General features: G+C 49.1%; 1 protein-coding gene across 1 annotated transcript in view; it reads right to left on the bottom strand.

The window, feature by feature from the left end:
* Positions 1 to 27707, bottom strand: part of LOC135553026 (immunoglobulin superfamily DCC subclass member 4-like) — a 76148-nt gene that overhangs the window by 23356 nt on the left and 25085 nt on the right. The window contains exons 4-12 of the mRNA XM_064985081.1: positions 20465 to 20784; positions 13922 to 14063; positions 9355 to 9488; positions 6711 to 6848; positions 5940 to 6092; positions 4879 to 5289; positions 4382 to 4546; positions 3805 to 3942; positions 3316 to 3489 (exon numbers count right to left, since the gene is read on the bottom strand). Of these exons, the coding sequence (XP_064841153.1) occupies positions 3316 to 3489; positions 3805 to 3942; positions 4382 to 4546; positions 4879 to 5289; positions 5940 to 6092; positions 6711 to 6848; positions 9355 to 9488; positions 13922 to 14063; positions 20465 to 20784 (1775 nt within the window). The remainder of the gene's footprint in view (positions 1 to 3315; positions 3490 to 3804; positions 3943 to 4381; positions 4547 to 4878; positions 5290 to 5939; positions 6093 to 6710; positions 6849 to 9354; positions 9489 to 13921; positions 14064 to 20464; positions 20785 to 27707) is intronic.

Raw genomic sequence — 27707 nt, 5'->3', positions numbered from 1 at the left:
TTATTCACATGAACTGACAATTCAGCAAGATTATCTTCTTGTGTGTATTAACAGATTTTCTTCTCATGTGAATGAATGGCATTCGCGAGAGCTTAGTCACTGTATAGAAAAGGATTGAATACATTTCTGTTCATTTCTTCGAAATTGATCTTCTGCCTTTACCAAGAACCTCAGACACAAACACATACATTGTAAGAGGCACATTCAGCCATGTTGCCTTGCCCCTGGATGGAGAGCAATTGTATGGCTGATGCAAATGTGTAGGTGAAGGTGTATTCAACAACACGACACTGCCCAGCCATAAACAGTCAGCTTGAATGGAAGGCCGCAGTGTTCTTTTCAGTGCTAGTATACTTAGTTATTGTCAAACCCTGATCTGTTTCATCCGTCTTTGTACTCGTCTCCACCCTCCTCCAGGTGTTGCCCATTTTCCCCATTAATCCAAGTGTATTTAAACCCGTGTTCTGTTTGTCTGTTGCCAGTTTGTTTTGTTCATCAAGCCCACCCGCGTTTTTCCCGTTGCTCGTCTTTTTCTAGTTCCTCTTTTCCAGTTTTCCCGGTTCTTGACCATTCTGCCTGCCCTGACCTCTGCCTGCCCTGAGTCTGCCTGCCCTGTACCTTGTAACACCACTCTGGATTACTGACCCTGCCCTGGAGTCTGCCTGCCCTGAGCCTGCCTGCCCTTGTAACACCACTCTGGATTAATGACCTCTGCCTGCCCTGAGTCCCTGCTGTACCTTGTAACACCTCTGGATTACCTCTGCCTGCCCTGAGTCTGCCTGCCCTGTACCTTGTAACACTTCTCTGGATTACTGACCTCTGCCTGCCTTGTAACACCACTCTGCCTGCCCTGAGTCTGCTGACCTGACCTGACCTGCCTGCCCTGAGTCTGCCTGCCGTTCTGTACCTTGTAACACTTCTCTGGATTACTGACCTCTGCCTGCCCTGAGCCTGCCTGCCGTTCTGTACCTTGTAACACCACTCTGGATTACTGACCTCTGCCTGCCGTTCTGTACCTTGTAACACCACTCTGGATTACTGACCTCTGCCTGCCCTGAGTCTGCACCACTCTGGATTACTGACCTCTGCCTGCCGTTCTGTACCTTGTAACACCACTCTGGATTACTGACCTCTGCCTGCCCTGAGTCTGCCTGCCGTTCTGTACCTTGTAACACCACTCTGGATTACTGACCTCTGCCTGCCCTGCCACCACTCTGGATTACTGACCTCTGCCTGACCCTGGGACGCAGTTCTGTACTGGACTCTGATCTGGATTACTGACCTCTGCCTGACCTCTGTACTTGTATGGACTCTGGTCTGGATTACTGACCTCTGCCTGCCTGAGCCTGCCTGCCGTTCTGTACCTTGTAACACCACTCTGGATCTGACCTCTGGTACCTTGTAACACCACTCTGGATTACTGACCTCTGCCTGCCCTGAGTCTGCCTGCCGTTCTGTACCTTAACACCACTCTGGATTACTGACCTCTGAGACCTTATAACACTCACTCTGGATTACTGACCTCTGCCTGCCTGCCTGTACCTTGTTCTGTTACCTTGCCTACTCTGGTACACCACTGGATTACTGACCTCTGCCTGATCTGCCTGCCGTTCTGTACCTTTATGGACTCTCTGGATTACTGACCTCTGCCTGCCCTTCTGTACCTTGTAACACCATTACTGACCTGCCTGCCCTGATGCCTGCCGTTCTGTACCTTATGGACTGATTAATGACCTCTGCCTGCCCTTCTGTACCTTGTAACACCACTCTGGATTACTGACCTCTGCCTGCCTGCCCTGAGTCTGCCTGTACCTTGTAACACCACTCTGGATTACTGACCTCTGCCTGCCTGCACCACTCTGGATTACTGACCTCTGCCTGCCCTGAGTCTGCCTGCCGTTCTGTACCTTGTAACACCACTCTGGATTACTGACCTCTGCCTGCCCTGAGTCTGCCTGCCGTTCTGTACCTGACCCTGGGACTACCTGCTTGCCGTTCTGTAATTACTGACACTTGTAACACCACTCTGGATTACTGACCTCTGCCTGCCCTGAGCCTGCCTGCCGTTCTGTACCTTGTAACACCACTCTGGATTACTGACCTCTGCCTGCCCTGAGTCTGCCTGCCGTTCTGTACCTTGTAACACCACTCTGGATTACTGACCTCTGCCTGCCCTGAGTTCTGTACCTTGTAACACCACTCTGGATTACTGACCTCTGCCTGCCGTTCTGTACCTTGTAACACCACTCTGGATTACTGACCTGCAGTTCTGTACTTTAACACCACTCTGGACTCTGATCTGGATTACTGACCTCTGCCTGCCCTGAGTCTGCCTGCCGTTCTGTACCTTGTAACACCACTCTGGATTACTGACCTCTGCCTGCCCTGACCCTGGGACTACCTGCAGTTCTGTACTTTATGGACTCTGATCTGGATTACTGACCTCTGCCTGACCTGAGCCTGCCTGCCGTTCTGTACCTTGTAACACCACTCTGGATTACTGACCTCTGCCTGCCGTTCTGTACCTTGTAACACCACTCTGGATTACTGACCTCTGCCTGCCCTGAGTCTGCCTGCCGTTCTGTACCTTGTAACACTACTCTGGATTACTGACCTCTGCCTGCCCTGAGCCTGCCTGCCGTTCTGTACCTTATGGACTCTGGTCTGGATTACTGACCTCTGCCTGCCCTGACCCTGGGACTACCTGCAGTTCTGTACTTTATGGACTCTGATCTGGATTACTGACCTTTGCCTACCCCTTGACCTGTCGTTTTGTCTGACCCCTGTTCTAGTAATACACGTTTGTTACTTCGACACTGTCTGCACCTGAGTCTTCTCCTGAAACGTGATAGTTCTAGCATGAGAATGGGAAGGTGGAGGCTGCTCTTATGTACAAGGATAATAATAAGACATATCAGTTTTACTACATCTATCATTTGTTTATGGTGTGCTTGTTATTACTGCATGCCTGACAAGCATTTTGCAACACCCGCAATAACATTTGCTAAACACGTGTATAAAATGTGATTTTTTTATTTGAATTTTCTGAAACTTTGTTCCCCCTGCTGCTGTCTTGATTGGACCCAGGTCTATCTTGAAAAAGAAATGTTCTCAATGAGATTATTTATCCAGGTAAAGGTTAAGGACCATACCGGGTCAGGTCACTTATTGTGGTGGATATTGATGCTGAAGTTGAAGGGTGTGTGTGTGTGAGAGAGAGTGAGACACACACACACACAGACAGACAGACAGACAGACAGACAGACAGACAGACAGACAGACAGACAGACAGACAGACAGACAGAGAGGTCTCACCCATGCTGTGGTTAAAGTGGGCTGGGGTGTGGTGCTGGTTCCACTCTGACGGCACACCAAAGCCTGCTCCCGTTCCGGCCGCCATCCGCAGCCGATAGGCCTGGTTAGGCAGCAGCTCCCGCAAGGTAAGCTGAGTCTCATTCCCCCCCACCTCCACAGAAAACACCTTGTCCACTGCAGTAAACACACACACATTAGATGCAACCCATCTTCTTGAAAGGCCACTCATGGCACACTATCACCACAATCCATTATCCTATTATGTAAGACCTGATGACTCATTGTATACAATGGATAGAACAGAACACTTTATGCTTTGGGCTTATACCCTAAGTCACTCTTCAATACTTAATGTTTTAAATCCACAATTGTTCTTCCTGAAACATGAACACATGTACCACCACTTTCTAATACCAGACAGTGTTGTAATAACACAGGACAGCAGTGTAGTACTGTGGCCTCCGTGACAGTAGATGGCGCTGGGCTCACCCTGTTCCAGTGTGGAGTAGTCGATGCGGTAGCGTGTGACAGCTCCTCTGCTGTGCTGGGAGGACAGGGGCAGCCACATCACTCTGATGTCTGTAGGGGAGGTGCTGAGCAGGGACAGCTGTGGAGGGGCACTGGGTACTGTGGGGTAGAGCATGGTAGGACATTGTTGGTATTAACGTGTCATTACAGCAAACCCTGGATCTAGTGTCTGGTGACTTAAGTAGCCGATCATATTCTCTGGAGGGGCACAGGGGAGTACAGCATGTCAGATCAGGTACAGGACACTCTTAGTATCCATACATCAACCATACTATTCTGCAGGCTACTAAACCACTTTATTCATTACATTAGCTCTTAGCAACCAAGTAGAATTGCATAGTTGGTTGACGGGCAACAATATCTACTTTCGTGCGTCATTCGTGCATAATATAGGTCTTATTACAGTTGACGGCGCCGTGCGGTCTATTTATTCTCAAGTGTACAATGACTCATGTAGGCTGTCGTATGGATTAGATCTAACCGTGTCACTGTTATTTTCCTTTGAGAAGTGAGGTCTGTGGTCTTCACGCCTACTCACCGTCCTCCAGCATCTCCACGGTGACGGGCCGTGACGGGCGGCTGGCTCCCATGGGGGAGTAGGCCACCACGTAAAGGGTATAGGCTGTGTGTGGCAGTAGCTCCCTCACATGGTACTCTGTGGTGTCGTTGTTCACAGCAAACTGGTATTCCATGTGATCAGAGCCTGTGGACCCACACAAGCCCTGTGTTTTACCAGGAGCACAGGACACACTCAGCCTGACCTGACAGTGTCATTCTCTACCATGCTACCAAGGAACCAGACACCTATGCATGTTAATGCCCATACACTTGAAACTAACTAGCTTGTGGATAGATATCATACGTACAAGCCTGTAGGTTTGTCCATCACACACACACACACACACACACACACACACACACACACACACACACACACACACACACACACACACACACACACACACACACACACACACACACACACACACACACACACACACACACACACACACACTCTCTCTCACACACACACACCTGAAGTGGGCTGGTAGTGCACAGAGAAGCCTATAATCTGGTCACTGTTGTGTTCGGGCCGTTCCCAGGTGAGGAGGGCGGTGGTGCTTGATTGGGGCGTGGCAGAGAGCTGGTGTGGTGGGCTGGGTAGACCCTCTCTCACAATGACAGACAGCTTGGCTGTGGCGCAGGCCGTCCCCAGAGCGTTGTTAGCGATGCACTGGTAGTACCCTGTGTCATCCAGGCCCAGCTGGTTGATGAGCAGCACCCCAGGGCTCTGGGTCTTCACTCGTCCGTTAGACTTGACCGGCTTGCCATTCTTCAGCCAGTGCAGCGCCGGGGGAGGCTCCCCAGAGCTGTTACACACAAACCTGGCTGTGTTTCCCCGAGAGAGAGACACCGTCTCTGGGGGCTGGAGGATTACTGGTGGGGCTGGGAGAATGCAAATAGAGAAACATCCTTCTTAGGAAACACAATCCTTCACAGCAGCATATATTACAATTTACTGAAAAGGACCAGAGCTCTAAGACCGAAGTCAAACATGCAAACCACAGCTCTAAGACCGAAGTCAAACATGCAAACCGGAGCTTTAAGACCGAAACCAAACACGCAAACCAGATCTTTCAGACCGAAGCCAAACATGCAAACCAGAGCTCTAAGACCGAAGCCAAACATGCAAACCAGAGCTTTAAGACCAAAGCCAAACATGCAAACCAGAGCTCTAAGACCGAAGCCAAACATGCAAACCAGAGCTTTAAGACCAAAGCCAAACATGCAAACCAGAGCTCTAAGACCGAAGCCAAACATGCAAACCAGAACTTTAAGACCGAAGCCAAACATGCAAACCAGATCTTTAAGACCAAAGCCAAACATGCAAACCAGAGCTCTAAGACCGAAGCCAAACATGCAAACCAGATCTTTAAGACCGAAGCCAAATATGCAAACCAGATCTTTAAGACCGAAACCAAACATGCAAACCAGAGCTCTAAGACCGAAGCCAAACATGCAAACCAGATCTTTAAGACCGAAACCAAACATGCAAACTATACCATATTCTCACACTCACATATTCTTTTTCTTACCTGGCACGTGCAGTTCAGCTGCAGCTATGACAAACTCGCGGGTCTTGGGTTTGTTGGCACGGCAGACGTAGACCCCCGCATGGTAACGCCGTGTGTTGGGGATCACCAGGTTGGTTTCCAGGACAACCACGTCGGTGGCGATGGGCTTCCCGTCTGTGTCCAGGAGAAAGAGCAGAAAGGAACAGAGAAGAGACAAGCGATTTCAGAGAAAAAAATATCAGAAAAGACCAAACTAACGCAATTAAAAACTGTAGCTGCACACACACAACACTTGGCATTTCATGCCAGCTCAGTTTAGAGGTTGAATCCCAATCACAGAAAAGTATAATGTGCATATCCAGCTACTAGGTAGCACTGTGAGACCTCTGTGATGACTAGAGTTGTTTTGTCAGCAAAGGTAGAAATAGGACCAATTGTGCGCTGTCCTATGGGATCCCAATCACGGCCGGTTGTGATACAGCCTGGAATCGAACCAGGGTCTGTAGTGACGCCTCTAGCACTGATATTTTAAATGTTTTCATTTAACAAGGCAAGTCAGTTAAGAAGAAATTCTAATTTACAATGACGGCCTACCCCAGCCAAACCTGGACGATGCTGGGCCAATTGTACACCGCCCTATGGGACTCCCAATCAAGGCCAGATGTGATACAGCCTGGAATTGAACCAGGTACTGTAGTGATGCCTCCTACACTGAGATGCAGTGCCTTAGACCGCTGCGCCAATCGGGAGCCCTTGTAGATGGACCGATGGGAGGGATTGAGAGAGTCTTACCCTGTCTGCTCCAGGACACCAGGGGTTTGGGCTGACCCCCCTGGGCCATGCACTCCATCACCGCTGGACGCCCCTGCACCACCGTGGCATTCTGGGGAGGTGCCACGATCACTACCTCATTTTGGGCAGGGCCAGGACCTGTGCACGTAGACACAACACAGACACACACACGAATCAACACACACAACTAACTCTAACCATCAATGTCTCATATCAGACAGCGTCATTCTAACACCACAAATGACCTACTAATGAACTCAGAACCACAACCCTGCCTAAACTATCTGATGTAAGACAATGCTGGGGCCCTTGTCAGAAATGTATGACTTTCGACTTCAGTGCATTTAAGACAACTGGGAATGGTCATCCAGCTCGGAGGGTCAAGGCCAATTGGTGCTGTGACGTCGTCGCGGCAATGCCAAACGTCATCTATGACTTTTAGCAACAAATCAAGGAGCCAATAGAGATTCTCACTGAAGAATTGTTGGCAACACTGTTTAGGACAGCAAGCAGCACTGTCAGGAAGAGGAGTGAAGGAGACAGAGCTCGCTACTAGCCTGGTTAAAACAGAATGAATGCAGCACAACCCGGCTAGCTAGCTGCCCCAATGGGCTTAAGAGAGGAGCAGAAGGCTCTATATTATGTAGGCTAAACCTCTTTGGAGTCACTTATTGTAGAGACAGACTGATAGAGAATAAACAAGGGGAAGATGGAGGAAGAGAGAGAGAGAGAAAAAGAGAGAGAGAGAGAGAGAGAGAGAGAGAGAGAGAGAGAGAGAGAGAGAGAGAGAGAGAGAGAGAGAGAGAGAGATCGAGGGCATCTGAGGGAGAGGGATGAGTCAGATAATGGAGGAGAGGCAGTGAGGGCCTTACTTAGAGCCTGGTGGTGTAATTCTGCCAAATTATATGACTAAATAAATCTCTATCGTTTTCTTGGAGGAATAGAAGTGTGCATTAGCAGAGCAGATGAGGCCCTTATTTTTAGTGGCTCTGTGTGAGTGGGGGTGGGGTGCTGAGGAGTATTTGTCTGTAATAAAGCCATTTCGTGGGGACAAACTCATTCTGCTGGCTGGGCCTGGCTTCCCAGTGGGTGGCTGCACCCCTGCCCAGTCATGGGGCGGCAGCGTAGCCTAGTGGTTAGAGCGTTGGACTAGTAACCAGATGGTTTCAAGTTCAAATCCCCAAGGTACAAATCTGTCATTCTGCCCCTGAACAGGCAGTTAATTCACTGTTACTAGGCCATCATTGAAAATAAGAATTTCTTCTTAACTGACTTACCTAGTTAAATAAAGGTCAAATTAAAAATTAAAAAAATCTATAGATTAGAACCTAATGAATATCTTTCAATTGACTGTTTTCCTTGTATGAACTGTAACTCAGTAAAATCTTTGAAATTGTTGCACGTTGCGTTGATATTTTTGTTCAGTATATAAAAGGTATAGACAATGTACAATTGAATAAGTGGAGGCGACGTGCTCAGCATCATTCTGTCAGGGAGATTCTAAATCATAAACCTCTCCACAGTGAAGGCTAGCGATGTGATGAGATTTGCATTTTATGTAAACGCCTTTCTTCCATGACCTCCAGGTCTCTAAGGCAGCAGGGCTTTGTGTCACACCAAATAACTGCTACTGTAAGTTAGCATTAGTTCACACAGTCTGTTGGATATTGGGAAGTGGGAAAAGGCTGTAATCTCATCACCTGCTCAGGCTGTCTGTGAGAGTGGTGTGTGTGTGTGTGAAATATGTGACTGTGTGTGTGCGCGTTGTGTGGTGTTTGTGTACACATCCGTGTGTGTGTGTGTGGGAGAGAGAGAAGGTATACGCGTGTCGAGGCATCAAAATAATGCACAATTGAATGAGTGAAGCTAGTGTCCTCACCATCGGTCTGTCATTCGATTCTGTACATTGTCTGTGAATCTCAAGAGTTTTGGGCGTGTCTGCCTGTGTATGTGTGTCTCTACGTGAGAGTGTGCACATGCTGCAGAGAGGTGATTCATCTCTGTTTCTTTAGCTGTTCCACAGGGTGCAGGCATTACTACACAGTTCAGTCTTGTGTCCAGGCAACAAGCTCAATAGGGCCAATAGTTATTAAAACTCAGATATGTTTCTGATGCTCAGACGGTCTGTGTGTCTGTCTCTCTCTCTGTGCGTGTGTGTGTGTGCGTGTGCGTGTGCGCTAACGCTGACATACAAGCAGATCGAGACGTAGACCTTCCACAGACACTGAAGTCTGACGGAGCCAATTAAAGGCCAGGATTTATCTCCATCAGTAATGCACCTTTTGTCAGACGGGAAGAGACGTGGGTGTGGAGATGCTGCTTACAGCCTGCTGATATCAGACACGAGACCATAGGTCTGGAGCCGCCTCGGTCTCTTTACCTCTCTCATTCCAGCAGAGTTCCAGGAAATACATATAAGCAGGAAGCCATCCACTAAATAGTCCACGTAAAGAACACACCCAGACAGAGGGGGTCAAGCACATCCAAAGGGATTACTTGGCTACAGACGTCATCAGAGAGAGAGAGAGAGAGAGAGAGAGAGAGAGAGAGAGAGAGAGAGAGAGAGAGAGAGAGAGAGGGAGAGAGTGAGAGAGAGAGAGAGAGAGAGAGAGACTGAGAGAGAGAGACAGAGAGCATAACATACCCGCAGTGACAGTGAGGATGGCATCTTGGCTGAAGCGTTTCCGGGCCGAGTTGGAGGCCACACAGCGGTACGCACCCCCATCCTCCTTAACCGCCCCCAAGATCTGGAGCACACCGTTAGGGAGAGAGATGAACCTGGAGACAGAGGGATGGAGAGCGAGAGAGACAGAGAGGATGGAAAGGAAGAGGGGAAGGGTCGGAAAGGAGAGAGAAAGAGTGTGTGGGTGGGGGAGAGAAAAGAGCGAGAAAGAACTTGTGCTTAGCGAGATATAATAACTCCTCACTGGTAATCTCCAACTGTGCACACGCTCATTACCACCATACAGGACTAGGTCTCCAGTGACGGCCATTATATCATATCTAACCGCTATTTAGAATAACGCCGTCCAAAAATGTAGAATCTAAAAGAAAAGAAGACAAAATAAAGGAAGAAGACAGAAATGACACTACTGCCTAGTGACAGAGAAGACGGAAACGGGAGGAAAAAGAAGAGACTGGATAGAAATATTTTGAAATCTTTACTGATAGATATAAGAGAACAAAGAACGTGCGTGCTGCACATTGAAAAACAGCATTTAGAAGCAGCCATGGCTGCTGGTTGTGCCGACTCTTGTCAATATATCTCTCTTTCACCCACCAGCTCCTCTTCCTCTCTCCCTCCCTTCTTCCCCCTCTGCTGCCATGGAAGAGGAGGAAGGAGGAAAGGCCAGGGAGGAGGAAGGAGGAAAGGCCAGGGAGGAGGAAGGAGGAAAGGCCAAATCAAATCAAATCAAATCAAATTTTATTTGTCACATACACATGGTTAGCAGATGTTAATGCGAGTGTAGCGAAATGCTTGTGCTTCTAGTTCCGACAATGCAGTAATAACCAACAAGTAATCTAACTAACAATTCCTAATCTACTGTCTTATACAGAGTGTAAGGGGATAAAGAATATGTACATAAGGATATATGAGTGAGTGATGGTACAGAGCAGCATAGGCAAGATACAGTAGATGGTATCGAGTACAGTATATACATGTGAGATGAGTATGTAAACAAAGTGGCATAGTCAAAGTGGCTAGTGATACACGTATTACATAAGGATGCAGTCGATGATATAGAGTACAGTATATAGGTATGCATATGAGATGAATAATGTAGGGTAAGTAACATTATATAAGGTAGCATTGTTTAAAGTGGCTAGTGATATATTTACAACATTTCCCGTCAATTCCCATTATTAAAGTGGCTGGAGTTGAGTCAGTGTCAGTGTGTAGGCAGCAGCCACTCAATGTTAGTGGTGGCTGTTTAACAGTCTGATGGCCTTGAGATAGAAGCTGTTTTTCAGTCTCTCGGTCCCAGCTTTGATGCACCTGTACTGACCTCGCCTTCTGGATGATAGCGGGGTGAACAGGCAGTGGCTCGGGTGGTAGATGTCCTTGATGATCTTTATGGCCTTCCTGTAACATCGGGTGGTGTAGGTGTCCTGGAGGGCAGGTAGTTTGCCCCCGATGATGCGTTGTGCAGACCTCACTACCCTCTGGAGAGCCTTACGGTTGAGGGCAGAGCAGTTGCCGTACCAGGCGGTGATACAGCCCGCCAGGATGCTCTCGATTGTGCCTCTGTAGAAGTTTGTGAGTGCTTTTGGTGACAAGCCGAATTTCTTCAGCCTCCTGAGGTTGAAGAGGCGCTGCTGCGCCTTCTTCACGATGCTGTCTGTGTGAGTGGACCAATTCAGTTTGTCTGTGATGTGTATGCTGAGGAACTTAAAACTTGCTACTCTCTCCACTACTGTTCCATCGATGTGGATAGGGGGGTGTTCCCTCTGCTAGTTCCTGAAGTCCACAATCATCTCCTAGTTTTGTTGACGTTGAGTGTGAGGTTATTTTCCTAACACCACACTCCGAGGGCCCTCACCTCCTCCCTGTAGGCCGTCTCGTCGTTGTTGGTAATCAAGCCTACCACTGTTGTGTCGTCCGCAAACTTGATGATGAGTTGGAGGCGTGCGTGGCCACGCAGTCGTGAGTGAATAGGGAGTACCTGAGAGGGCTCAGAACGCACCCTTGTGGGGCCCCAGTGTTGAGGATCAGCGGGGAGGAGATGTTGTTACCTACCCTCACCACCTGGGGGCGGCCCGTCAGGAAGTCCAGTACCCAGTTGCACAGGGCGGGGTCGAGACCCAGGGTCTTGAGCTTGATGACGAGCTTGGAGGGTACTATGGTGTTGAATGCCGAGCTGTAGTCGATGAACAGCATTCTCACATAGGTATTCCTCTTGTCCAGATGGGTTAGGGCAGTGTGCAGTGTGGTTGAGATTGCATCGTCTGTGGACCTATTTGAGCGGTAAGCAAATTGGAGTGGGTCTAGGGAGTCAGGTAGGGTGGAGGTGATATGGTCCTTGACTAGTCTCTCAAAGCACTTCATGATGACGGAAGTGAGTGCTACGGGGCGGTAGTCGTTTAGCTCAGTTACCTTAGCTTTCTTGGGAACAGGAACAAGGGAGGAGGAAGGAGGAAAGGCCAGGGAGGAGGAGGGAGGAAAGGCCAGGGAGAAGGAAGGAGGAAAGACCAGGGAGGAGGAAGGAGGAAAGGCCAGGGAGGAGAAGGGAGGAAAGGCCAGGGAGAAGAAGGGAGGAAAGGCCAGGGAGGAGGAAGGAGGAAAGGCCAGGGAGGAGAAGGGAGGAAAGGCCAGGGAGAAGAAGGGAGGAAAGGCCAGGGAGGAGAAGGGAGGAAATGCCAGGGAGAGAAGAAGGGAGGAAAGGCCAGGGAGGAGAAGGGAGGAAATGCCAGGGAGAAGAAGGGAGGAAAGGCCAGGGAGGAGGAAGGAGGAAAGGCCAGGGAGGAGAAGGAGGAAAGGCCAGGGAGAAGAAGGGAGGAAAGGCCAGGGAGAAGAAGGGAGGAAAGGCCAGGGAGGAGAAGGGAGGAAAGGCCAGGGAGAAGAAGGGAGGAAAGGCCAGGGAGGAGGAAGGAGGAAAGGCCAGGGAGGAGAAGGGAGGAAAGGCCAGGGAGAAGAAGGGAGGAAAGGCCAGGGAGAAGAAGGGAGGAAAGGCCAGGGAGGAGAAGGGAGGAAAGGCCAGGGAGGAAGGGAGGAAAGGCCAGGGAGAAGAAGGAGGAAAGGCCAGGGAGGAAGAAGGCCAGGAAAGGCCAGGGAGAAGAAGGGAGGAAAGGCCAGGGAGAAGAAGGGAGGAAAGGCCAGGGAGGAGAAGGGAGGAAAGGCCAGGGAGAAGAAGGGAGGAAAGGCCAGGGAGAGGAGGGAGGAAAGGCCAGGGAGGAGAAGGCCAGGGAGGAGGAGGAGGAAAGGCCAGGGAGGAGAAGGGAGGAAAGGCCAGGGAGAAGAAGGGAGGAAAGGCCAGGGAGAAGAAAGGAGGAAAGGCCAGGGAGGTGGAAGGAGGAAAGGCCAGGGAGGAGAAGGGAGGAAAGGCCAGGGAGGAGAAGGGAGGAAAGGCCAGGGAGAAGAAGGGAGGAAAGGCCAGGGAGAAGAAGGGAGGAAAGGCCAGGGAGGAGAAGGGAGGAAAGGCCAGGGAGGAGGAAGGAGGAAAGGCCAGGGAGGAGAAGGGAGGAAAGGCCAGGGAGAAGAAGGGAGGAAAGGCCAGGGAGGAGAAGGGAGGAAAGGCCAGGGAGGAGAAGGGAGGAAAGGCCAGGGAGGAGGAAGGAGGAAAGGCCAGGGAGAAGAAGGGGGAGGAGGGAAAGGCCAGGGAGGAGAAGGGAGGAAAGGCCAGGGAGGAGGAAAGGCCAGGGAGGAGGGAGGAGGAAGGCCCGGGAGGAGGGAGGAGGAAAGGCCAGGGAGGAGAAGGGAGGAAAGGCCAGGGAGAAGAAGGGAGGAAAGGCCAGGGAGGAGGGAGGAGGAAAGGCCAGGGAGGAGAAGGGAGGAAAGGCCAGGGAGGAGGAAAGGCCAGGGAGGAGGGAGGAGGAAAGGCCAGGGAGGAGGAAGGAGGAAAGGCCAGGGAGGAGGAAGGAGGAAAGGCCAGGGAGGAGAAGGGAGGAAATGCCAGGGAGGAGAAGGGAGGAGAAGCCAGGGACGAGGAGGGAAGGAACGGAGTCATGTGCAGTAGATTATGGTCATCTTTCCACCCAATTTGATTCAAAGCACATCAGTTCCCAGGCCCTGGACTGGCATCAGCCTGTAGCCATGTGAAAGGGAGATGCAGGAGGGTATTTATGAGTAGAACAAACAGAAGAGAGAAAGTGACCAGGCTGCACTTTGTGGCCCTGACCTTCAGCCTCTGGCTGACAGAGAGGAAACCAACAGATCTGTGTCCATCCCTTATCTCTGAACTCTGCACTACTGAAAAAGACCAAAATGTACAAATTTTATTTAACTTCCTACCAAATTCTCAGGATATTCCCTGACTGCCATTATGCAATGAAGTAAAATGGTGGAGGAGGGAGCACAGCCCTCACATGATCAGTGGCAGCATGGACCTTAGAACAGATCCAGTCTCCACTGTCTGGCTGGAGCTCTCTCAGGGGACAGCATTGGGACCAAGTAGAACAGACAATCACTTACTGCCAGGCTCTACTGGAGTGCATCACAGTGTGTGTGTGTGTGTGTGTGTGTGTGTGTGTGTGTGTGTGTGTGTGTGTCTCACCTAAGCTGGCTCGGGATGGGTTCCTGGTCCTTCTCCCAGGTTATCCTTGGCGTGGGCACTCCGTCTATCTGGCACTCAAAGCGGGAAGCACCCCCCACGGGCACCACCTGGGCCTCTGGATCCTGATGGAAACGAGACAGCGCTGGGAGTGAGGGAGAAAGGTGAGGGAGATAGAGAGACAGACAGCAAGAGACAGGGAGAAAGAGAGAGAGAGAAAGAGACAGGGAGAGAGATGCAGTCAGCTAGTCCGTAGCCCACACGTAATAACTGTAGTTAACAGCAGGGGGCAGCAGTGAGTCCTGGAGCTGAGTCTTAAATGGCTGAGAGGGCCCCTGACCTCAGGCCAGACTGAGTTGGGGCATTATGGGGGAACACGGACTACCTCATCAATCAGCTTCAGGGTTGCAAGCTGTTCTGTCCAGCCTGCAGTCCTAAAGAACTGAACATACATATCCAAGATTACCTTCAAATTGTATTCTCACCAAACCGCTGTGACAGACTAAACATAAAGCCATACATAAAGCACTTGAGGAAAAAGTCACATCCTTACATCCTGAAGTTGTTCCTAATTTCTCCATTGGACTGTAAAAGGCCCAGATATGCACTTAAAAATAAACATTTAACTGATTGGAAAATGTGACGCATTAGCCATGCTTCATAACACATGTAAGGGCTACCTACCTAGCGACCAAACATACATTTATCACAACTACTTCTGAGAAGATTCTCACATGGCAAAGTACTTCAGAAAGCCACATATTATTAGCTGACTAACAGCACAAATAAGCTCAGCACCTGTCATGGCCAAAACTAGTTGCTGTACCCCCCCCCCCACACACACACACACACACACACACACACACACACACACACACACACACACACACACACACACACACACACACACACACACACACACACACACACACACACACACACACACACACACACACACACACACAAGGCCCAAATGGAGCAAAGTTTCTCAATGAGCACACAGAGCCGAGCTCCACAGAGCAGCTAGATAGATAACAGGTCATCCAATAGTGTAAAGTAAGCTAGCACTTTTAACTGTTGTGGCCAACTGAGCTAATGATTAACTTACTGAGTGAATGGACCAGATGAAATAGATGACTGTATCTACTAAATCTGTTAGCATGTCTTGTGCTCTATATGAGTTCAATCCATAGCACGTTTATCTTTAGTCTCTCCCTTCTCTGTCTGTTCCTGTTCTCTCTATGCCCCCTTGTCTTTCTCTCTCCTGTCCTCCTCTCTCTCCCTCTTTCTGTCTCTGCCCCCTCAGCGATCAGATTGCAACTTTCTTCCCCTCCCCTTGTACTCTCCGACCACAACACATGGCTTCCCGTCTGTCGGCATGTCCACCAACTCCTCTCCTCCCCTCCTCCTCCTCTACCGCGATTTACCTCTTTCTCCCCCCTCCTTCTCTTTAACTGACTCGCTCGCTTTTTGGACAAAGTCACATGTAGGTAGCATTCTGAACAGCCATGCACATAAAACATGTTTAGAGTATTAAAGACAAAGGACTGTCACTCATTTCTCTCATGTGATCTTGTTCTGCCTCCTAATTGGTGGTGGTAAAGTCATGAGACAGACAGAAAGACAGACAGACATGGGCCTCTCTCTGCTCAATGTCAGTGTGCTCGTTGAGGCCCATTGCATGCAGGCCCCTGGCCTTGCCTGTCTCCAGCAGCCCATCCATCTCACAGCAGTAGCTGTCTACAGCACATTACATTTACCAGCTCTCTCCACAGACACCTTCTGAAGGACACACTTATTAGTCTCTCTCAGAACAGCCTCTGACTTCACCATCTCAAACTCCTCAGTCACCTCCCACCCAAATCTCCCACCTTCCCTTCAACCCCAACGTATCCTCCCCTACTACTTCCTTCTCTTTTCACCAATCCTAACTCCTCAGTCACCTTCTTCCCTCCATCCCTCTCGTTCTCCACCTCCCTCCCTCATTGTCCCACCCCCCCAAACAAGGCATCCTCATAAATAGGCATGTGACAGCTGACAAAAGGAGAGGATACAGTCCCATTCTACACAAAGCTAATGACTGAATAAAGACTGCCACTTTTACAGAGGATAATGAAAGCATCTCTAAGGGAGAGTGAGTGGAGGGGGGGGGATAAGCCGGATCTCTTGATACCTTCTCTCTCTTTTTCCTTCCCTCCCTCTCTGTCCCACTTCATCCCTCTCTTGCTCTCCCCCTTTCCCCCTGTCTGTCCTCAGCCCACCAATGTGGAGCCTACCTGTTCCCAGGACACCACCAATGTGGAGCCTACCTGTTCCCAGGACACCACCAATGTGGAGCCTACCTGTTCCCAGGACACCACCGGTGTGGAGCCTACCTGTTCCCAGGACACCACCGGTGTGGAGCCTACCTGTTCCCAGGACACCACCGGTGTGGAGCCTACCTGTTCCCAGGACACCACCGGTGTGGAGCCTACCTGTTCCCAGGACACCACCGGTGTGGAGCCTACCTGTTCCCAGGACACCACCGGTGTGGAGCCTACCTGTTCCCAGGACACCACCGGTGTGGAGCCTACCTGTTCCCAGGACACCACCGGTGTGGAGCCTACCTGTTCCCAGGACACCACCGGTGTGGAGCCTACCTGTTCCCAGGACACCACCGGTGTGGAGCCTACCTGTTCCCAGGACACCACATCTGTGGAGCCTACCTGTTCCCAGGACACCACCGGTGTGGAGCCTACCTGTTCCCAGGACACCACCGGTGTGGGCCTACCTGTTCCCAGGACACCACACCTACCTGTTCCCAGGACACCACCGTGTGGAGCCTACCTGTTCCCAGGACACCACCGGTGTGGAGCCTACCTGTTCCCAGGACACCACCGGTGTGGAGCCTACCTGTTCCCAGGACACCACCGGTGTGGAGCCTACCTGTTCCCAGGACACCACCGGTGTGGAGCCTACCTGTTCCCAGGACACCACCGGTGTGGAGCCTACCTGTTCCCAGGACACCACCGGTGTGGAGCCTACCTGTTCCCAGGACACCACCGGTGTGGAGCCTACCTGTTCCCAGGACACCACCGGTGTGGAGCCTACCTGTTCCCAAGATACCACCGGTGTAGACAGGTAGAATGGCGTCGACAGAGATGGTCGCCTCGCTTCAGGTCCTTAGGAAACTATGCAGTAATTAGTTTGTTTAATTTATTTTTACTTACATTGTTAGCCCAAAAAATCTCAAGTGTTATTAGATACAGCCGGGAAGAACTATTGGATATAAGTACAACTTTCCCGAAGCGGATCCTTTGTTCAGACCTCCACCCTGGACATGGGATCTTATCCCAGAGGCCGAACCAAAACAACGCGGTCGCCGCAGGACAGGCAGACGGAGCAGCCTACTGGTCAGACTTAGAAGGCGAGCACAACATCCACCGCTTCTGAGCATATTACTCGACAATGTCCAATCTCTAGATAACAAGGTGGATGAAATTAGGGCACAAGTTGCCTTCCAAAGAGACATCAGAGATTGTAACATTCTGTTTCACGGAAACATGGCTCACTCGGGATATGTTGTCAGAGTCTGTACAGCCACCCGGTTTCTTCAGGCATCACGCCGACAGAAACAAACATTTCTCTGGTAAGAAAGGTGGGGGTGTATGCCTTATGATGAATGACTCATTGTGTAATCATAACATACAGAAGCTCAAGTACTTTTGTTCACCTGACCTAGAATTCCTTACAATCAAATGTCGACTGCATTATCTACCAAGAGAATTCTCTTCGATTATAGTCACAGCCGTGCATATTCCCCCAAGCAGACACCTCGATGGCCCTGAAAGAACTTCACTGGACTCCATGTAAACTGGAAACAATATATCCTGAGGCTGCATTTATTGTAGCTGTGGATTTTAACAAAACTAATCTGAGAACAAGGCTTCCTAAATTCTATCAGCATATCGAATGCGCGACACGAGCTGGTAGCATTCTGGACCATTGTTACTCTAACTTCCGCGATGCATACAAAGCCCTCCCCCGCCCTGCCTCCGGAAAATCTGACCATGACTCCATTTAGTTTCTCCCAGCTTATAGACAAAAACTAAAACAGGAAACATCAGTGCTCAGGTCTATCCAACGCTGGTCTGACCAATCCGATTCCACGCTTCAAGATTGCTTCGATCACGTGGACTGGGAAATGTTCCGGGTAGCCTCGAACAACAACATAGACGTATACGCTGACTAGGTGAGCAAGTCTATTAGCAAGTGCATCGGTGATGTTGTACCCACTGTGACTATTAAAACCTTCCCTAACCAGAAACCGTGGATTGATGGCAGCATTTTCGCAGAAATGAAAATGCAAACCACAGCTTTTAATCATAGCAAGGCGACTGAAAACATGACCAAATACAAAGTGTAGCTATTCCCTCCGCAAGGCAATAAAACAAGCAAAAGTGTCAGTATTGAGACAAAGTAGAGTTGCAATTCAACGGCTCAGATACGAGACGTATGTGGCAGGGTCTACAGTCAATCACGGATTACAAAAAGAAAACCAGCCCCGTCACGGACATCAATGTCTTGCTCCCAGACAAATTAAACTTATTTGCTCGCATTGAGGACAATACAATGCCACTGACACGGCCCGCTACCAAAGCCTGTGGGCTCTCCTTCACCGTGGCAAACGTGAGTAAAAAAATTAAACGTGTTAACCTTTGCAAGGCTGCCGGCACAGACGGCATCCCCAGCCGCATCCTCCGAGCATGCGCAGGCCAGCCGGCTGGTGTGTTTACGGTCATATTCAATCAATCCCTATCCCAGTCTGCTGTGCCCAGATGCTTCAAGATGGCCAAAATTGTTCCTGTACACAAGAAAACTAAGGTAATTGAGCTAAATGACTATGGCCCCGTAGCACTCACTTCTGTCATCATGAAGTGCTTTGAGAGACTAGTCAAGCATCATATCACCTCCACCATAAATGATACTCTAGACCCACTCCAATTGGCTTACCGCCCCAATAGGTCCACAGACAACACAATCGCCAACACACTGCACACTGCCCTATCCCATCTGGACAAGAGGAAGACCTACGTAAGAATGCTGTTCATTGACTACAGCTCAGCATTTAACACCATAGCACCCTCCAAACTTGTCATTAAACTCGAGACCCTGGGTCTCAATCACATCCTGGACTTTGGCGGGCCGCCCCCAGGTGGTGAGGGTAGGAAACAACATCTCCACGCTTCTGATCCTCAACACAGGGGCACCACAGGGGCACCACAAGGGTGCATTCTCAGCCCTCTCCTGTACTCCCTGTTCACCCATGACTGCGTGGCCATGCACTCTTCCAACTCAATCATCAAGTTTGCAGACAACACTACAGTGGTAGGCTTGATTACCAACAACGACGAGATGGTCTACAAGGAGGAGGTGAGGGCCCTTAGAGTGTGGTGTCAGGAAAATAACCTCTCACTCAACGGAACTGAACAAAGGAGATGATCGTGGACTTAGGAAACAGCAGAGGGAGCATCCCCCATCCACATTGACAGGACAGTAGCAAATAAATTCATTAGAAATCCTAGAATGTGATTTTCTGGATTTCTTTTCTAGTTTTGTCTGTCATAGTTGAAGTGTACCTATGATGAAAATTACAGGCCTCTTTCATCTTTTTAAGAGGGAGAACATGCACAATTGGTGGCTGACTAAATACTTTTTTTGCCCCACTGTATATACTGTACTCTATACCATCTACTGCATCTTGCCTATGGCGCACGGCCATCGCTCATCTATATATTTATATGTATATATTCTTATTCATCCCTTTAGATTTGTGTATAAGGTAGTAGTTGTGAATTTGTTAGATATTACTGCACTGTCCGAACTAGAAGCACAAGCATTTCACTACACTCGTATTAACATCTGCTAACCATATGTAGGTGACCAATCACATCTGCGAACCATGTGTATGTGATCAATCACATCTGCAAAAAATATTTTTATTTTATTTAACTAGGCAAGTCAGTTAAGAACAAATTCTTATTTTCAATGACGGCCTAGGAACAGTGGGTTAACTGCCTGTTCAGGGGGAGAATGACAGATTTTTACCTTGCCAGCTCAGGGGTTTGAACTTGCAACCTTCCAGCTACTAGTCCAACTCTCTAACCACTAGGCTACCCTGCCGCCCCTAACCATGTGTATGTGACCAATCACATCTGCTAACCATGTGTATGTGACCAATCACATCTGCTAACCATGTGTATGTGACCAATCACATCTGCTAACCATGTGTATGTGACCAATCACATCTGCTAACCATGTGTATGTGACCAATAAAATGTCCTTTGATTTGATACCTGTTCCCAGGACACCACCGTTGTGGCTGACCAGCCACACAATCAAACCCTTGTCTGAGACAGAGGAGAACCAAGCACGGGAATCCCCCTGAGGAATGTGGCTGTGCTCCTATGTTGGGACACCAGACCATCATGCCATTCCATGTGAGTCTGACCCTGGTGGAGTTGAGCGAGCACAGCCCCGCCCTGTCTGATAAATAGTAATACTCACTGGCCAGGTGAACGGTGATGGTGCGGCTGGTCAGAGCTCCAAAAGGGCCGGCGCTCACACAGCTGTAGCCCCCCTCCACCCCTTGAGGCGTCCGGCCATCCACAGAGGTGGGCAGCACCAGCAGTGAGCCATTGGCCAGGGTCCTGAGGGAGTCCCCCTCCCCTCCAGTACAGGGAGCCCATTCTGCAGCCAGGTGACGTTCAGGGGCGTGTCCAGGGGCGTGGCCCCCAGGTGACAGTCCAGCAGCAGAGGCTGTCCCGGCTCCAGCACCACGAGGACAGGCCCTGCCCCACAGCTCAGCTCCACCGTCACAGGCTTCTCTAGAGCAGGAGAGAAGGGGGAAGAGAGAGAGTGAGACTCCAAATCCTGACATGAGTGGTCTGAGATTGGTGTGCATGGGGAGACAGGTCCGCGTGAGAGATGGAGGAGGGAGATAAGGAATGCTACAAAACACGCAACACAACCGCTTCTCTTTAGAACGCTTTAAGGTTCTTCCCTGTACTTTGTACATTCCAGTGTTCATCTTTGGCTGTATGCATATCCCCGTTTACAGTGGCATAGGTGGACTTCACCTCGTGTTGATCAACCTGTGTACTGTCAGGTTTACGGAGTTGTAATATGTCCAGAAAAGTGTTGGGCAAACAACAACCATCATACATTTTGAATTCAGACTATTCCCAGATCCAAAACACAGCATATTGCAAGCAACAGATGAGGATTTGTACAGTGCATTCGAAAAGTATTCAGACCCCTTCCCTTTTCCCACATTTTGTTACATTACAACCTTATTTTAAAATGTATTAAATAAAAAAAATGAATCTACACACAATACCCCATAATGACAAAGTGAAAACAGTTCTTTAGAAATGTTTGCTAATTTATAAAAAAAACAAAACAGAAATACTTCATTTACATAACTATTCAGACCCTTTGCTACGAGACTTTAAATTGAGCTCTGGTGCATCCTGTTTCCATTGATCATCCTTGAGATGTTTCTACAACATGATTGGAGTCACTCTGATAGAGCTCCAGAGATCCTCTGTGGAGATGGGAGAACCTTCTAGAAAGACAACCATCTCTGCAGCACTCCACCAATCAGGCCTTTATGGTATAGTGGCCAGACGGAAGTCACTCATCAGTAAAAAAAAAAAAAAAAAAAGGCACATGACCGCCCACTTGGAATTTGCCAAAAGGCACCTAAAGGACTCTCAGACCATGAGAAACAAGATTCTCTGGTCTCATGAAACCAATGACCCTAAGCACACAGCCAAGACAACACAAGAGTAGCTTCAGGACAAGTCTCAATGTCCTTGAGTGGCCCAGCCAGAGCCTGGACTTGAACCTGATCGAATATCTCTGCACCACTCCCCATCCAACGTGACAGAACTTGAGAGGGTCTGCAGAGAAGAATGGGAAAAACTCCCCGAAAACAGGTGTGCCAAGCTTGTAGCGTCATACCTAAGAAGACTCGAGGCTGTAATCACTGCCAAATGCGTTTCAACAAAGTACAGAGTAAAAAGTCTGAATACTTATGTAAAATGTGATATTTCAGTTTTGTATCTATTGTTCTGTATAGTTGGCATCAGTGGATCTCCTGTTGTCTGGCTGAAAAGCCACGATCAATGTACCATATAGAACCGTCTCGTAGCATGTACCCACACACACACACACACACACACACACAGTAGTGTTCCACGGGGGTTTCCCTCTGGTTCTGTTTTGAGCGAGGCCTTGGATTAATTAACTTAATGGGAGATGGAATTGTTTCCTTGATTAAATGGGGGCTGACACTCCACCCCTGTCTCAGAGCAGGGTAATGCTCTCAAAGCCTCCACTACTGGCGATTGGCATACTGGCATACATCTGCCACACAAACACAACACACACAAAGCTCCATTGTCCCTATTTGTGGGCATATGTTTTTTGTTGTGTGTGTGTGAGAGAGAGAGAAAGAGACCTGAAAGCAGCAGTGTGCTGTTATCCAGAGGTGATCCTGGGATGAATAAACACATCCGACGAGTTGGCCTACTTTTCATCAGCTAATAAAAGAGGGCTGCCTGCTGTATGTCTGGCTGCTGTAGCCAAGGCACTCAGTCACCCCAGCTCACCTCCACTGCTCTGCTCTCTTCTCCTCCATTTACACTAATTATGTCTTATTAAGTCATTAAACCATTTGCTGCCATTTCCCTGCTCACTGCCAGAGGTTTTACTGGATCATTCTGTGTGGAAGCCATTACCCCACATACACACAATGACCCACACTACCACCTCTGGCTACATTAATCACATCAACCACCCTGTGAAGAGAGACAGACCACAACCGCAACATATTACTGCAATGAGACACACACACACACACACACACACACAGTTATCATCACTCAGAGATGTTATGCCTGTCCAGTACGGATGGTGAGTAGGGGGGCTATGAGGTATCCATCTGAGCATGTGCAGTAGAGCCGGGGCTAAGGAGTCCGGGGCCCACTCCAGAAGATCCCTGCTGGGCATTCATACTGAGCCATGGTGAATGGACAACATGGCATGGAGCTCCTTCACAACTATACAACTCCATGCACAAATACTCAATTTTAAAAAATTCCACAGAAATATTTACCCCCCAAAATGTTTTTTTTTTGTTGCTTTGGGAGGGTTGTGACTTTTTTTATTGGGCACAGGGTAGGAGGGTAGTGTGTTTCTTTCCCTGGTTAACATTGCTCTTTTGCAGGTTTTATTATATAATGTATATCAATTCCATCCTAGCCACATTCTCTCATGTGCTTGCTCCTCCCCTATATCAAGGTGCATTGGTACTTCCCTTATGCACTATGCTTATCCACATGCTATTTTTTTACGATACCAAAGGTCAGTATAGTCTACCAGTCTGTCTATCCTGCCCTCTATCCATCATTCATAGTGACAATAGTGGTAGGTGGATTGTTTGTCCAGATCTGCAATAGGCTAACTAGCAATCATACCAGGCATTCAAAGCTGCATACATTTTCAATTTGAATCCACAAGCACAAATAGGAATAGTTGATAAGCAGCGGAGAGGCCAGGTGCATCATTGAGCATGAAAGAACAGCAGACATGAGACACGCAGCTCAAAAAGCCCCGCTATTGATCTTGTTAAGGGACAACACAATTATCCTAGACTAGCCTACAACACCACAATGTAATGAATAATTGCACTATTGTTTTCAAGCGAGGACAAAATTCGAATCTAGGCTTCAGTAAAAAAAAAAAATTTGAATAATGGCGCAAAAGCCCTGTGATTTGAATGTTTCATTCCATTTGGATCAGTTGTGGGTCTACTCTCTGCACTTTATAAGGTCTAGAAAGGCACCGTAGCAGGTCCGTCTTGCTGTGTTTTTACTTCTGATACTGAGATGCTGTGTTTGTTGCGCATCATCATTCACCCAAATCGTCATACAGTAATGTGGCTACATGCTCCCGACAAGTTTAACATGCGCTCTTCCTCCTCTCCAATCCGGGCGGCTATTCCTCAAACACCTAGAATTTAACGCCTTAATATAGCCCACATATTTGTAATTTAACTTTTAAAATGTATAACCTTTTATGTGTCATAAACACAACCAGTGTGTCACGCCCTGACCGTAGAGATCTTTTTATTCTCTGTTTGGTTGGTCAGGGTGCGACTCGGGTGGGAAACTCTATGTTCTTTATTTCTATGTTTTGGCCGGATATGGTTCTCAATCAGGGACAGCTGTCTATCGTTATCTCTGATTGGGAATCATACTTAGGCAGGCTTTTTCCTTTGGTATTTGTGGGTAGTTGTCTGTTAGTGGCATTATAGCCAAAGTAAGCTTCACGGTCGTGTCCTTGTTTTGTAGGTGACATTTATCAAATAAAGAAATGTACGCTCACCATGCTGCACCTTGGTCCGGTCATTTCCACGGCGATTGTGACACAGTCACAATGTATCAATCTGATTAGGCTACTTCAAATGTCTCCTGCAGGCATGTGGAGGTTCGTCCAAAATATAATTCCAGCATCAAAATGCACAATAATTTTGCACACCCAATTTTTCAGTTTTTGATTTGTTAAAAAAGTTTGAAATATCCAATAAATGTCGTTCCACTTCATGATTGTGTCCCACTTGTTGTTGATTCTTCACAAAAGAATACAGTTTTATATCTTAATGTTTGAAGCCTGAAATGTGGCAAAAGGTCGCATGACCTGAGCTACTAAACCTGGTTTAGGAGAAAGAGTGAGAGAAGGCCACTATCTACATCCAGAAAGGGACACGTCATGACACTACACACAATCCGCCAAAATGTCAAAGTGGGAATTATGTTTTTAGAATCTTTTTCAAATGAATTAAAAATGAAAAGCTGAAATGTCTTGAGTCAATCAGTATTCAACTCCTTTGTTAAGGCAAGCCTAAATAAGTTCATGATTAAAAATATGCTTAATAAGTCACATGATAAGTTGCATGGAGTCACTGTGTGCAGTAATAGTGTTATACATAATTGTTTTAATGACTACCGCATCTCTGTACCCCACACATACTGTAAGGTCCTTCAGTCGAGCAGAAACTGACTGCATCTAGGTCTTCTCCTGAGCCTTGACTGTACAAACTGGCCATGACGGACCAAGCAGACCTGGACCAGTTCCGCAACGCCGTCTCCTCCCAAGGAGCCACCCTTGGAATGCACAAGGAGTTCCTTCGTGGTCTTATGGAAGGATTCCAGACTGTGGCCGAATGCCATGAACGCGCATTGAACACTTTGCTGGAGCAATTCCACAGGTTGTCTGTCAGGCAGCCTACCACGACGGTAACCTCCCAGCCCCTCAGTAACCCGGCTGTTAGCAGCGCGGCCTCTCCGGCCACCCCAGTTTATTGAGGGCCCCTCTTAACTCCCCCGGGAACGCTCCGCTGGAGAGTCGGGAACCTGTCGGGCGTTTCTTGTGCAGTGTTCTCTCATCATCGAGCTGCAGACCTCCTCCTTCTCCCCGGACCACTTGAATAGAGCGTACCTCATCCCGCTGTTGTCCGGGAGGGCTCTTGCCTGGGTTACGGCTGTGTGGGAACAATAGACGGCCGTATGCTTCAGTCTGGAGGAGCTCGTTTTTGATTCCCCATTGTCCGGGAGAGAGACTGCCCGGAAGTTACTGCAGCTTCGTCAAGACTCCCGCAGTGTGGCAGAATACGCAGTGGATTTGCGCATGTTGGCAGCTGAGAGTGCCTGGAACCTGGGTTCCCTGTTTGACACATTCCTGCACGGGGTATCGGAGGAAGTTAAGGATAAACTAGCAGCCCAGGAACTACCGACGGATCTCGGATCTTGACTCCCTGCCTTGACCATCCGGATCAATGGGCGGTTACGGGAACGCAGGAAGGAGAAGGGGGGGCGATTCCACACGCCCGCCCAAGGATTCCACCTCGTCTCCGTTGCCCTCCAGAGTCTCCAAAGTCTGCCGAATCACGTCTTCCACAGCTGATGCAACTAGGCAGAGCTAGGCTGTCCCCAGCCGAACGTCTACACCGGCTTCACATGAAGAGTTGCCTGCATTGATGGAATACTGGTCATTTTGTGTCCTCTTGTCCACTAAAAGACCAGGCTCTCCAGTAGGGGCGAGTACCCTGGTGGGCCATATGGAGAACTTTTCCTCTCCCCTTACTGGCACCACTTTTCATGCCATCCTACTGTGGGGGAACCAGTCTAAATTTCTCCGGGTACTCATCGACTCTGGGGCCAATGAAAGTTTTATGGACGCTACCCTGACGTCCGAGTTGGGCATCCCCACTCAGCCCTTCTCCATTCTCATGGACGTTAGTGTGCTGGATGGGCGCTCTACAGGCCGGGTCACCCACAATACCACTGCCATCAACCTACGAATGTCAGGGAACCTCAGCAAGGCTATCTGATTCATGATAATTAAGTCTCCTCAGGTTCCCGTGGTATTGGGATTCTCTTGGCTCCAGTGACACAATCCCCATATTGACTGGACTGATGGTGCCATCATGGGCTGGAGCCTGTTCTGCCACGCCCATTGCCTGAAATCAGCGCAGCCTACCCTGGGACGTCTTCTGATGGGCTCGGAAGTTGCCCCGGAACTCTCTGCCACCTCTCTCCGGGAGGTTTTCACTTCCTCCGCACTGACCATATGACCATATGATCGACCCTCTTCCAGGTACCACATCGCCCCATGGAAGACTGTACTCTCTGTCGGGTCCGGAGACCAAGGCTATGGAGACCTACATTGAGGACTCCCTAGCTGCAGGGGTGTATCCATCCTTCTGTCTCCCCCACCGGTGCATGGTTCATTGTTGTGGAGAAGAAGGACAAAACCCTTGCATCGACTACCGGGGCCTCAATGACATCATGGTGAAGCACTGATACCCGCTACCACTCATCACCTTGACCGTCGAGCAGCTCCAGGGGCCACAGCAGTAACTATGACTATCTGGTCATGCCATTTGGCCTTAACAATGCCCCAGCAGTGTTCCAGGCCCTGGTCAATGACATTCGCAACATGTGGAACCGGTTCGTCTTCGTCGACGACATCCTTGTTTTCTTCCACTCAAGCCCAATAACACAAGTTCCACGTCTGACAGGTCCTCCAGCGCCTCCTGGAGAACCAGCTTTTTGTGAAAGCGGAGAAATGCGAATTTCATCGCTCCACCATTTAAATTTTTATTTTTTTATTTAACTAGGCAAGTCAGTTTTGAACAAATTCTTATTTTCAATGATGGCCTAGAAACAGTGGGTTTAACTGCCTGTTCAGGGACAGAACTACAGATTTGTACCTTGTCAGCTCAGGGGTTTGAACTTGCAACCTTCTGGTTACTAGTCCAACGCTCTAACCACTAGGCTACCTTGCCACCTCATCTCCTTCCTTGGTTACATCATCGCTGCAGGGAATGTACAAATGGATCCTGGGAAGGTGAGAGCAACGGTGGATTGGCCCCAGCCTATGAGTGCAGCTGCAATGTTTCCTGGGATTTGCCAACTTTTATTGTCACTTTATCTGGTGCTACAGCATCCTGGCATCCCCCTTGACCGCACTCAACTCTCCCAAGGTTCCGTTCACGTGGTCCCCAGCTGCTGACCGGGCGTTCCGGGACCTCATGCATCGCTTCACCACAGCTTCCATATTAGTTCATCCTGACCCGTCCCGTCAGTTCATGGTGGAGGCCGATGCTTCGGATGTCGGATTTGGGGTTGTCCTGTCCCAGCGTTCTGCCCTCGACCTTAAGGTACACCTTCTTCTCCCATCA

The sequence above is a fragment of the Oncorhynchus masou genome, chromosome 2, assembly GCF_036934945.1.
Source record: "Oncorhynchus masou masou isolate Uvic2021 chromosome 2, UVic_Omas_1.1, whole genome shotgun sequence".
NCBI lineage: Eukaryota > Metazoa > Chordata > Actinopteri > Salmoniformes > Salmonidae > Oncorhynchus > Oncorhynchus masou.
The sequence above is the reverse complement of the archived record's forward strand: the minus strand, read 5'-3'. Positions and strand labels throughout refer to the sequence as shown.